General features: G+C 40.6%; 1 protein-coding gene across 5 annotated transcripts in view; it reads right to left on the bottom strand.

Moving 5' to 3' along the window:
- tbc1d22a (TBC1 domain family, member 22a) overlaps positions 1 to 14,200 on the bottom strand; it is a 183,046-nt gene that overhangs the window by 156,357 nt on the left and 12,489 nt on the right. For all 5 annotated transcript variants that reach the window (XM_017494425.3, XM_017494427.3, XM_017494426.3 and 2 more), the window contains exon 4: positions 12,886 to 13,065. In XM_017494425.3, the coding sequence (XP_017349914.1) occupies positions 12,886 to 13,065 (180 nt within the window). The remainder of the gene's footprint in view (positions 1 to 12,885; positions 13,066 to 14,200) is intronic.

Raw genomic sequence — 14,200 nt, 5'->3', positions numbered from 1 at the left:
ATTCAGTCTACAAACAGGGGTACGCTGTTACGCATTTTGCATTAGCCTTCATTCAAGAATATATTAGTTAAAACAAAGGCACCGTATATAATAATAATAATAATAATAATAATAATAATAATAATAATAACAATAATAATTCTAATAATAAGTGATATACAGTATATAGTTTAAAGTCCTTTTCATCTTCGTCTACGTTTTTGTTTGAATTGTGTTTTAGACTTCCTGTTGGAGACGATAGGGAAGTGGTGGCTCAGCGGTTAAGACGTCGGCTCGGAAGGTTGTGAGTTCAAATCCCGGCACTGAAAGGCTGCCACTGTTGGGCCCTTGAGCAAGGCCCTTAACCCTCAACTGCTCAGTTGAGATAATTGAGAGAACTGCTAACTGAGATCATTGTAAGTCACTCTGGATAAGGGCGTCTGTCAAATGCTGTAATGTACTGTACTGTAATGACAGAAAAGAGCTTCTCCTGGAGCGTCTTCATACCGCAGGCGAAAAAAAGCACCATACTTCAGAAAAAGCGGTATATTTCCGAGAAAAGACACTTACATAAAATCTTACACTGTCAGTATTAATCACTTTGTCATTATAAGATGAAAGACAGACTAGCTGTGAGAAAAGACTGGACGCTGAGTCAAAAAAAAAAAAAAAAAAAAGAAATGAAGGATGCATTTAAAATGCATTTTAAGCAGCATTTTGAAAAAGTCTGTGGTAAAGTAACTGTCTGATCATACACTGTGACAATCCGTGACGAGAGTAACAACCCTACTGTACATCGTAGAAATGTCATCAAGTATCCATCCGTCCGTCCATTTTCTGTACCGCTTATACTACACAGGGTCATGAGGGAGCCTGGAGCCGGGGACACACCGAACCAGGGCCAAGCCATCAGAGGGCACCATCACATACACTACGGACAATCTGGAAATGCCAACCATTGCCAATCAAATGCCTAAATCACCGCCATCGAAGTACTGCTATTAAAGTGAACAACTTGTTTTGTTTAAGAATTATTTTAGGGTTAAGTAGTTTTTTTTTACTGCCTTTTGTGTGTGTGCTAATTTTCTTTTATGAATAGAGGCTTATTTCCTTATTGTTTCGCGTATTAATCCCACGTATGGGAACTTGTTATTTTGGTTATTTCGATTGTTATGAATGAAAAGGAGATCTGTATTTTCTTACATTTATTGCAGGAACTGGAAATAACAATCTTCCCTTTTGAGAAGCCTACTCTTTTGTTCCGCTGAGTGATGTCCAAATTATAAATTATAATTTGACGTTTATTTAGACTGTCAGGCGCCCAAACCCAATACGAAAGGTACCTCGCTACAAGCCTACAATGCATGTGTTTGGATTGGGGGAGGAAACTGGCGTACCCGGAGGAAACCCCTAAAGCACAGCGAGAGCATGTAAACTCCGCGCACACAGGGTGGAGGAAGGTGCGAGAGGTGGAGAGGGGTTTTTTTTTGATTGTCCAGTGGGTGGCCCTCACCAGTGGGGTTGGAGGGCGACATGCTGGCCACAGGCACGCTGATCTCGGACGTGAAGATGCGTCCGAGTGCTCAGCCCCGGCTGGGGTGCCATACTGTCCTGCCCTACCGTCCTACTCCGATTCCCTCCGAATGGTGGCCCGTCCCTGTATCTCCTCGGTATGCCACCTCCCTTTGTTATTTATTTGTTTATTTATTTTTTAGTTCCCCATATTTTATTATATTATATTATATATACACACACATCATTTTTTCTTTTTTCTCCCCTCTTTATTCTACAGCTTGCCTTACGTACGTATTTACATACATACTGAATAGAGATGTACACGCTCAACACATCCTCACACCTACACTTCACATAAATCACATGCAACGCCTGTTTTGTTTGTCCTGTTATGTTGTTGTACTCACATACTTTGTTCTAATAAAAAAAAAATTTTAACTCTGAAGGTGCGGGGTAAACATGCTAACCACTAAGCCACCATGCTCTGACATAATGCTGATGTAATCGCTGGCTATCGTGTAGCTGAACGATGGTGTCCCACAGATCTGCTTCTACCACCGCCCCAAAGGTGGTAATGAGTGTAAAATGACACTTGGTTCAATTTTAAAAAGGATGCCTTGTTGAGAAATGACTTCTTGTCAAGTTTGGAAAGTGTTCGAATCAAAATTTCAACTGCTTTTCAGCTTCTATGAAAAGGATTTCGGTTGTAAATTCAAGTAAACTTTTCAGAACCCTGCCCATGGTGATAGAGGAGATGAGCAGCTGCTGCTGCTAATAATTAATTGTCCGTGCGACAACGGCATGCTGTTAATTTCGAGTTTCGTGCGTCTGTCCGATGCAAGCGTGAAGGCAGTAAAAGTTTGCCTCTAAAGCCCTGTGAAACAGAAGTGCGGTTAAGTCAAATAAAGGACAAAGTGGCACACGGCACACTCGTAAACTAATAGGAGTCTTGTAAAAAGATACTTTGCTGTATTAGCCGATGCTGCTCAGGAGGATGAAATATAGTCCAGGTGGCTGGGGAGCGTACAGTAAGACCCTGTCACTTCCTCCACGCTCTCAGCCTAACTGCACTGCTGCCTTTAATTGATTGCATTATAAATTTGCCTACTTTTTCACACCGCTTGCGTCATTATCCAGGCACAACACTCGACGCCCAGTGACACCATTGTGTATAACGAAATAATTTTTTTATTAGGTTTTTTTTTTTTTTTTTTTTTTTTTTTTTAAACACCACCCTAACTCTGAGGAAAGTTTTTCGGCACTTCAGGCCCAGCGGGGAGTAGATGTCGAATAAAATCTGTGACCAATGCAGAATGAGAGCATTGTGATGAAATTCAAGCTGAGCTCCTGAGCTGCTTCATGAGAAGCTTATGCGCTTATGGGCTGTTAGTCCTAGGATATAAGGAACCAAATCTGTCTGGCATTAAACTAATCTCATACACTCATACGCCCACACTTTAAGACATTTAATAAGAAGTTTCTCATCTAGCGGCCCGTGATTACAGTTCATAATGAATATTTCACACACAGGAGATTGCCAAAGACATGAAGATTCATATTAAAGATGTGAGGGGAAGGATATCAGTGTTTAAACGGCATTATAGGATTGCAATCAATCAGCTGAAAATGATAAGATCGGTCTGTACCTTGGCTTTTTACAAAACTCTTAAAAGTACAACATTAAACAGCAGCCTGCAAAGCAATAAAAAAAAAAGCATTTGTGTATAAGTGTGTGTGTGTGTGTGTGTGGGTGTGTGAATATACAATGTTCAGCTCTTTACTATCCCTGTGTATAGGGATATCACTTTTAAATACATTATTTTATGTCTGCCTAAGTTTGAGAGGACAACCTGCAAAGTCTTCACAAGCATGAAGCATGGAAGAGGATTTGGCTCCGTCCGTCTCGCTCTCAACCCTGACTAGTTTCCCTGCTGATGAGCTGCATCCGCATATCGTGATGCTACCACCACCATGCTTCACTGAGAGGATGGTGCTCTCGGGCTGATTAACAGTGTTGCGTTTCCGCTAAATGAAACCCACTGTTACATTTAGGTCTCATCAGACCAGAGAATCTTTCCCCATGCTTGCTCAGTCTACAAACGTTGCCCCCACCACCATGTCCTTCTTCTGACTACTCTTCGATAAAGCCCAGATTTGTGAAGTGTCTGTCCTGTGAACGGCTTCTCCTATCTGACTTGTGGATCTCTCAATCTCCTTCAGAGTACGTCCATCCAAAACATTCACTTTTAGCAAGGATAAAAGTAAAAACGAGTGAAAACACAGTAGCTGACATTAAACTGAACGAGATTAAACTGAAGACTCGATAGGAACGCCCACTACACAGCAGCAATGAGCACTCTGAGGGATACATGGACGGTGAAAAATCCTTTCCTATGTGAAGGCAATGTTAGGATGAGTCAGAGACACTCTAAAAAGTGGCCATGACCTTATGTATGTTTTACATATTGATATAATGTCTATGTTGCTACAGTAAATTCAGTTAGTAAGCCATTATTTACCATTAGTAAGCCATTATTTACCTATTTACATGTTGGTGAACTTACATATTTTACTTAAGTACTTAATTCTGGCCCCAATTTAAAGTGATTACATTGATTGTTTACAATGTTTCTTTCCAAAGCTGTTCTGCCCCAATTTTTTTTTGTAATCCGTGTCGGTGACACAAGTTGAAAAGTTACATCAACTGTACTCTGCGCATATTCAGAGATGGGCTACACACATGCTTCTGGGCTCCTCATTCAGAGTCTATAAACTACCCGTGTGTAGTTCATGCCTCTGTAGTTGCCAGATTTTTCTTAAGTAGAAGAGTTTTTCATGAAAAACAGGTTGTTGTTTTTTTTTTTTTTACCCTTTAAACCCCCCCAAAAAAAACCTGGTATAGAAAATGCGAGCTGAAAAAACAAAATCTCTATTTCTTTCCCTTTGCTGTCAAATGTAATACAATATGCTTTTACTATTAATTAATTGCGTCATAGTTCATGAATGAAAATTTGAATGAAAGCAAAAACATGTTTCACATGAATGTTTATCGAGGCCCCGATAACTGCTCTTGGCCTTCCATATTTAGCGGGTTTTGAGTAATCCGGGTCGAAAGACACGCCGAGACTGTCGTCTGTAGTAATCACACATGCGCTACAGATGCAGTAGATACAGAAGACGTTGCAAAGCACTGCTGGATTCCTTCAAGCACACTAAACAAATGTGCAGTACTGATACCAAGATGTACTGATACTGGGGTCCTGATGCTGACTTTGGCATGTGCAACACACTACCTCACCATGTATATCCCCGGGTCTGCGGAGTTAATCCTTAAACTGGCATTCAGCACCAGCCAAACAGAGGGGGGCCGGCGAACACTGCTCTTCCCAAACAGTCCCATCAAGGTCATGGTGAATACAGCATGTTTTGGCTCACACACTCCCCTCCAGTCCATCTCCATGCCCTCCATCAGCTCGCTACACACACACACACTGTGTGCATACAGAGTAATCCACTGCACTAGAGCTCATACATATGCAATCCCATTAAGATCCAAAGTAGTAGAGTTCCAGTGACAAAAAGGCAGCAGCCTTATCGCAGCGTGCACTCGGGGCTCACGCGATGCTTTCTATACTATTTAGCAGCAGAGACAGTGCCGGTTTATTCCGCGGTAAACAATCATGTACTAAAAAGTCCTCATTCTGAGATAGAAAGAAACTACTACCAGGCATGGAAATACAGGACATGACAGAGTCACGGGTACGTCTATTTCTAAGGAAGCTCCGCTTACTCGATTATTCACAATAGAGCACACCGGTCTGCTCATTTAATTCCTTATAAAAACAACAACCTCCGCCTTACCAATCGCGCAAGTGCAGCATCAAATTGAATCATTTGTCATTCATGATGCTGTCTATTAAGAGTGAAATCGCAGGCATGTTAATCCTATAATACGATAAATTGCTGTGTAACAGGATTGCCAGCGGTACACAATGAACACCTGTGCGGGACTTCAGCGGAGCACAGACACACAACAGGAAGGTACGAGAGCGAGAAAATGACGGTCAGATGCAAAAAGACGAGAAGGGTTCAAAATCCTCCGAGGAGGACTGCGCATCGCTATGGCAACCACAGAAATGGTGGTGGCATAATTGCTTCATGTGATTCTATATCTTACTCCCTGAAAGTAAAAAAAAAAATAAAAAAGGCTGAAAGCTGACCTTCCGACGGCATCCGGCTTCAAAAAAAAAATAAAGTAATCCTGCTGCCACTGCACGACACAGTCATTAAACGAAGAACATAGGGAGAGCATAAAAAAAAAAAACAAGAGACCTGCCTGCTGCTAGAACAGGTCAAACTCATCAGAAATGCAAGCCTGTCCACAGAAAATAAGCATGGCCCCTGTGTATGACAAACAGCTTTCCTCCATGCTCGCTGGGGCTGGATCTGAAAGGGCAAACGGGACGAGGCTGACAAAATAAAAAATAATAAATAAATACAATTTTAGATATATATTTAAACAACTCAACCACACAAACCTGGGATGTCAGAACTTTCTAAATATCTAGATATTCGAAGGCAAAAATCTGCATAGGCATGAGAAAAATCAATCTTAAATGCATTACAGTTGTCTCAAGCTTACATGCTGTAGCTGTCAAATTCCAGCCTTAACTACAGGAAATGTTTAGTATTTAAGTGTGTTTGAATATTAATTAACTTTAGACTGCCAGACTGAAGGAACATCAGTGGTACAGGTTTGGATTGGTTTGGTTTTCTTAAGCAAAGGTGACTGGGATTAAATGGGGGAGAGTCACCCTTCAGTTATAAACGTGGAAAAAGGTTTCAGATTTAGATTTATATCTTTATGCTCAGACAAACGTTTTCTTATTGCTTCTGTGCAGCTCGATTTCTCAATTTCAAGCCCAAAATGGCAGAATATTAACCCTTTAATGATCTTAACAACAAATCATTGGTCAGAAAATCTGCAAGAATTAAACAAACAAATAAAGTAAGTTAGTATGGGATAGCGTTTCTCTTTGATTCCTTTAAACGTTTAACTTGCGGACAACTTTTTAACTTCGTTTCATTCATTTATTGTATTTTCATTTTGCACACGCAGACGTGTGTTAGTTTGAATTTTCCGTCAAACATGTGAATCGTTATCATGATTTGACCTTTGCATACAAGAAGACTCTGTAAGTGAGTCTCTCTGTTTCTAGCTTTTCCCCAAAAAAACATCACTGAGGCAAAAGTAAAAACAACAAAATGGTGGCACAAGAGCTCTCACGAGTGCGTTCTTGCTAATTTTCTGACCAATGTTTTGTTGTTACGACCATTAAAAGCTTCACATTTTGCCAGTTTGGGCTTGGCCCATTTCTTTTGCCCAGAAGTGTACATGTATTAGGTGACCTGGGATCAAAATCCTCCATATTTAACAGGAATATTGTAATCAGTGCCATCTTCAATACAATTAGGCTTCAATGTCACTATATACGCTGTATCCTCACTACATAGGGTATAGCATAAATGTTGTAGAACCTAATAGTGCACTACATGCTCTATAAAAATGACGAGATTCAGCCATGCAAAAGTTGCTCAAATGAAGAAAGTAATTAAAATGTAAGCATTATAGTATTTATGACCTTTGTTTATTCGCAAGCACCACACGTGACCACCCGGCCAGAAGGTGTAGGGAAAAATTCTCCTGTTAGACTTCTCTTACGCGACTAAAATCTGAACATTGCTTTTTAATGTTTGCTTTGCATTTAAATTGCAATTATGAAAGTACAATTACTAAATCATAGCGACTGATATTCCAATTAGTACTGAGATGAAGACACTGACATTATGAACCCTATTGTTTCTCACAACAATGGACGGGAATGTTTACAGTAATATTTATCGTTACAATAAAGTCTAATAAGGTGAAGCAGTGAAGAAGACAGCGCCGAAATAAATGCCATTATAACTGCTTTTCTGTCCCACGGCTCCACAGCAGAGGGCAATGTCTCCCCCTATTGATTGCCTGAGAAATAATGGCATGTTTGTGAGGGACAGAAGGGATGGTGTAGGAGGAAGAACGCGATCAGTGTGCTGCTCGCCTGCAGCCTCCGTGTCACTGACTGGAGACGAGGAAACTGACCTCCCTGAAAAGGACAAGCGGCTGATTTATCTCCGTCAGTGCTCTCCCACAACGCTCACACACTCTCGCGCACAGACACGCCTTGGCATAATTGTGTAAACTGGAATTAAGTTCATATTTCTTTCTGGCAACCCAACAAATTAAGACAGCATGGGGAGGGAACAAAAAAATAAGCGATAAGAGATAGCAGCTGCAGAATTGTGATCATGCCAATCGTGAAGAACCTGCCATCAGCTCTTAATGAAGGACTCCGTGAATATGACGGGACGTGAAAAGCGTACAGCGTCCTGCGGTGTCATAAAGGTGCTGCGTAAATTGAGGAAATGATCGCCAACCCGTCTCACTTATAATGACCTGTGGGCGCAGTGGCGATCGGGTCGGGAAAGCAAGCACACAAACAGCAGAAAGCACAGCATCCGACACTCGTTCACCCTCAAGCACAGAGAATAACTCGCAGAGCACTCAGTGAGTGAGAAAGGCTATCAGTTCAGCAGAGTTTATGCATGGCTTAGACCTAATCTTCCATTCATGGGCAATAGGGACTTCTTCCGCCTCTCTGATTACTGCTTCACGAGAGCTTCTGCTCGCCTATGGAGAGGAAGGGGGGGGCAAAAAAAACACCAAGGTACCCAAGAATAAACCTAAGACGCATACGTGTTTAAAACCAAACTGTCTTGAATACGCAAAATAATCCAAAAGAACGTTTCAGCGGACGAATAAACAGTAAAGAAACTCAGGAAAGGCCATGAGCTAGTTTTTCAGCCTCGCCTTTACACCCGAAACTGCGTTTATCATCAATCTGCCCATGAGATTTTATCCTCGCCAAACTGACAGCTACCACGAGACCAGACGAACAATGCTTGCGTCAGTGACGCTTTCATGAGGCGTCAATATTTTGCCAGTATAGGATGACCCTTACATAATTACACCCTGATCTATACAGAGCAATAGGCGCATATATATTTACAAGTTCTCTAAAGGTCCAGCCTTTTAGTCTGTGTTTAGGGACTGGGCACTGAGTGATGTTATGCACGTAGGGGTTTTTTTTTTCCAAGCACAGTATATTATTATGCATGTATGAGGAACACTCAGTACGTTTACATGGACAACAATAATCCGATATTAACACCATTAACACGGTACTCTGATTAAGAAACTAGCATGTAAACCGCGATTATTGATGACCTTAATCCGATTAGTCATACTCGAAGTAAACACAAATAAGATTGTAAGACGTGTGGAGTATTCCTGTTTTAATCGCATTATGGAAGTATATTACAGACATGTACACACTTTAATCACACTATTAACATTGTGTGAGAGTTTTCACCGCGTTTTGTAACGGGACACGTACACACATGGCAGCGCTCAACCATTTTACGGCAAACAAGAGAGCACGGCTGCGTCCCAAACCACATACTTACCTACTATATAGTAGGAGAAATACATGTATCTCGGTAAGTATGTGGTTTGGGACGCAGCCCACGGCTTCAAGCAGTCATCTATCTGCACGTACAGCATGACAAATAATTAACTGCACTTGAAGCTTTCATAAAATTAAAAATAAAAACACCCAAAACTGTATACGGTTCCATAACGAAGACGAACTGTATGTCGATACGTGAAATTCTGGAGGGACGTCGGACGGCGTGGCGTGGGGACGTAACGATGTGAGCTGTTAATCGATCTATGTTCTATAACATGTAAAACAGGAACATGAAAGGAATATTCTAAAAGTGACTCAGGTGAACACCTTAAACACAATATTGTCTTATTCTGAATAAGGTCAATAATTAGATTACTGCTGTCCGTGTAAACGTAGTCAGTGTTATGTTTAAAATGCATTGAGAAATAAGGTATAGTAACTATATTAAAGGCATCTGGAATAAAAACAGTGGACTACACTTACTCTACGAACGTACTGTCGGCCTGCTGCTATGATGTTACTTGGGTGTGTGTTATGATTTCCATTTCACATCGTCTATAATGCGAAGCAGTGCATGTGCCTCAAATCAACCCGTGTCTACTCTCACAAGCCAGACCTCGAGCTAGAGAATCTCATACGTTTCATCAGTAAATGTAGTCTGTTGCCAAACATGTAAGATTCTCTCATTTACTCACCGCTAATTACTTCAAACAAGATATGATTCCAGGAACATTTTTAAAATCCAGTGATTATACACTGACCATCCACTTTAATAGGATCACCTGTATAACCCAACTATCCAATCAGCCAATCAAGCGGCAGCAACACAATACAGGTCAAGAGCTTCAGTTACTGCTCACATCAAACAGCAGAATGGGGGGGAAAGTGTGATCTCTGGGACTTTAACCTTGGCATTTAGGTTTGGTACCAGATGGGCTGGCTTGAGCATTTCAGAAGCTGCTGATCTCCTGGGATTTTCCACACACAACAGTCTCTAGAGTTTATACAGAATGGGGCGAAAAACAAACAACACTGAGCGAGTGATAGTTCTGTGGGTGGAAACAACTTGCTGATAAGTGAGGTCAGAGGACAATGACCGGTCTCCTCTCTCCTCCGGAAAAAAAAAAAAATGCATGCCAGTAGGTGTATTGATGCGTCTAAATTGCCCCTAGGTCCAACCATCCATACATCTTCTATACCGCTTACCCTTTCTTCAGGGTCATGGGGAAACCTGGAGCCTATGACTGGATATGATTCAAGCCATATTTCCACCTCACATTAACATCTGGTCAGAATCTGGATCCTCAGTGATGAATGAATGAATCCAACACACAGAAGCACTTATACACAGAAGTGTAGCGAGCCAATCAGACTGCGACATGGATTCTGAAGGTTGTGGCCAGAAAAGCGTACACCACACTACTCTGTATCCAGTGGTCAAGGCATTCTGAGGCTGACACTAACTTGTGTACTAACACTAATACTAACGCTACAGTATCTGTTATTAAAACACAAATGATTCTACATGTATAAGATACAAGCAGGCTGATTGGTCTGATCTGTCGACACTTGCTTGGTTACTAAAGACACACGTCGCCCTCCACTAATATTGGCACCCTTGGTAAATATGACCAAGGAAGGCTGTGAAAAATCCTTATTGTTTAACCTTTTGATCTTTTGTTTAAAAGATTCGCAAAAACACTCTGCTCTCATGAATATCAAACAATCGCAGACACAACACAGGTTTATACAAAAAAAATTATTCGTTAAATATAGGTGTGCGACAATTATTGGCACCCTTTTAGTCAATACTTTGTGCTACCTCCCTTTGCCAAGATAACAGCCCTGAAACTTTTCCTACAATGCCTGATGAGAGAATACATGGCAAGGGATCTGTACGGGGCCCATAAAAAAATATATTTTTTTTTTTAAAGTTCACCACAGTGCTACATCCACTTCAGTTTTTACAGTGGAGCGAATCGTCAGCCTACAGCACCAGCTTCATAAGTGAAAAGCGTTTCATGAATTCATGCCCAAGTCTATTCACACTAATCCCACCTCATCAGCTCAGTGTGCTAGGTTATTTGATTTGTTACAATAAAAAAAAGACGTTTTATTTGAAATGTGCTCTGCAGCGCAGCGTGAAATGATGATTCGATTTTACTGGACCATATCACAAGCCCATGCCATTCCGCAGGAGTATGCTGAGAATATCTTAAGAGTGTATGGGTTACCGGGTCTCCAGAAATAAAAATAAATATGCAAATAAGCACAAACATTTGTGCTGTTAGAGGAGGTGCAAATTTTGACATGGCAGAAACAGATTTTTTTTTTTTAAATAAGTAATAGCGCAGTGTGTTCCAGCAGATCTCCAACGCTACATCCAAAATGACATATAACAGTAATAAATATGAAAAGTGTACATTTCCAGCAGTAATTCTTATTAACCTGTGGCAGCACGCTGTTTTGATGTACTATTTAGTCAGGTAGAGTGCAATTTTGGAAGCAGTCCATGAATATTCTGACAAGCGCTAGATATCCTGTTACACCATTTCTAGAACTGATGGAGAGAAAAAGATCTAAGGATGGGGAGAAAACTGATTTGTTTACAAATAGGGATTACAGGGCGATTATGTCACCACAATAATAAGAACTGAATCTGAAGGAAATAAGTAAATAAATAAACGAAACTAACTGATTCACGTAAGGATTTCCAACAGTAGGCAACCTGACTAACCCACAATGCTTCCTTCAAAACACTGACCTATCAGCAACAGCAGCTTATTTAGATAATGGGAACAAGATTCGACTGTTTTCAGCAAAACAAACATGCTTTAAAAACGGCAATAAAATGTTAAATCAGCAACCAATCGTTAGTGTACTCTCAAATCTGGAGTTTATTCCACCCGCTATAATTTACGGCCATGTTTAGAAATGTTCCTAAAATTTATTAAACATTTCAAAACGGATCTTCAAAGACACATCCCCATTCCACCAGGGCTGCAACTAATGATTATTTTCATAATCGATTAGCTGGCCAATTATTTTTTCGATTAATCGGATGGGCACGGATATATATATATACATATACACATACACACACACACACACACACATACATATATATTAGTGCTGCAACAACTAATCGATTATGTAAATCGTTGTCAACGAATCTCATTATCGATTAGTTGGTCTGCGCACGGCCCGGGGGAGATGTACTCATTGCATTAATTCTATTCCGACAACCACGCTTTGGAGAGTAAATAATAAAGTTGTGTCCCAAATGATGTACTGTACACTTACACTATGCACTCTGCACTACCATCTAGTGCAGGAATTTTAGAAAGGTAACATCTCAAATATTTCACTGGGGTTTTTTCTTACTAACTGGAAGTATAAGCCGCTTCCTAGTCAACGTCATACACACGTAATCCGACGCCGCTAGCTTTATCAGACACCGACAACGACTTTTTCTTCAGTTTACTATTTGTCACCATTACCTTTTATTCCTAACATGACCTCAGTCAGAGTCACTGAGGAAGAAAGTGTGCGACCTCCAAGTCCTCTAAAGCAGGGGAGCATTTTATATTAAACACCGTGGAGAAGATCTAACTTTATAAAGTGGAGATTGTGTAGCACGAGCATGACAGTGATGCTATAAATCGATCGACGATAGCCTCACTTGTCTGATTAAAAAGAGTTCACATTTTGACACAGCATACTCAAACATAGCCACACCTCAGCCAGTACACGATGGTCTAGGGCAGAGCATCAATATTTCCCAGTCAAAGAAAACATACAGGTGAAAATGTCAGCTGCTTACCGAGGTCTGTATTAGGTCCAGCCAGAAGCTGTCTGAACTTGTCTAGTCTGGAAGCCTCTCTCTCCGTCATGGCAGGAGTTCCTGAAGTGTTCTGATCAGCCATGCGGGCCACCAGGGGGATGACCGGCCTGTGAGGGAGCGACTGCTGTCTGTACAGTGCTGCCCGCTCGCCACTCATCTCTGTACCAAAGAACAAAACAAAAAGCACGTGTTAATAACCATGTAGGAAACGAGTCCACTTTCCTACCACTGTTCTAGCAAAAAGCACACTGATTATAGAGAGATCAGAAGCAGAACTGCACTATCACAAGCAGCATTGACAGAAGAAATATGGTATTATTATATCATTACAAAAAGATACAAAAAAAATACTACATTCCAAAAACTCTCAATAGGCATCAAGAGTACCTCTTAATCATTTTGTTGGATCTTTAATGAGAATATGAGCAGCATTAAAAACCTTTATATAGTCCTCAAGACCTTGGCTCTACACAGAGCAACATCAGGAGTTAATCAATGCCATGAATCTTGTAACTCATTCCTGTTATAAGCACTTAAACGTGATAAAAGGCAGAAATGAGCCGCTCAAGCGTCTTTCATTCATTCACTTTAGTTAGTTTAAAAGAAACTCCCATGTCATATATTTAGAGATCACCAAGAACCAAAAGTGCATGGGCAGCATACTGTAATTGTATCGTCTTTTTCTTCTTATTATTATTGGATCTCAGAACGCTTTGTATGCGTTTTGTGAAATTTGGCACAGTGGTAGAGTACAGTCTCGACTGCCTACACACCGATTTTGGTGTTCGCCCCACAAGCACATCTGGTCATACGCTTGCAATAATAACACGGCACTGCGACATCGTAGAAGCGTGATTCCGCTTTCCTCCTACAAATTTTTATCCGATCGTCATGAAATTTCGACCACAGCATCCTAATTCCAGCCCGAACAACTCGTTTCATGGAGTTTTGATAGTACATGAACAAATTTGATGGCAAAGTCACTAACCTACACGTGAGACCATATACACACACGATTCTCACTAGAACTGGCTCTAAATCAGATTAGTTTGCTCAGATTTTAAGATTCTGTGGATACACTTGGATCACAGTTACACTGTGATTGTAATAAACATAATTTAGAGAATTGTGACTATAGAATACAGATTAATTTTCAATGAATATATCCAAGAATCTTTTTTTTTTTTTTTTTTTAAAACAGGCAGCTCCACACATTCACCTAACAAATTCATATCAAAGTGTCATGTGGGAATGATACATCAGTAATTCTACAGCGCTCAGTGTGGCTTGAATG

This window comes from Ictalurus punctatus, chromosome 19 (assembly GCF_001660625.3).
Source record: "Ictalurus punctatus breed USDA103 chromosome 19, Coco_2.0, whole genome shotgun sequence".
In the NCBI taxonomy this organism is placed as follows: domain Eukaryota; kingdom Metazoa; phylum Chordata; class Actinopteri; order Siluriformes; family Ictaluridae; genus Ictalurus; species Ictalurus punctatus.
Note: the sequence above shows the minus strand (reverse complement) of the source record. Positions and strands in the feature narration are given on the sequence as shown.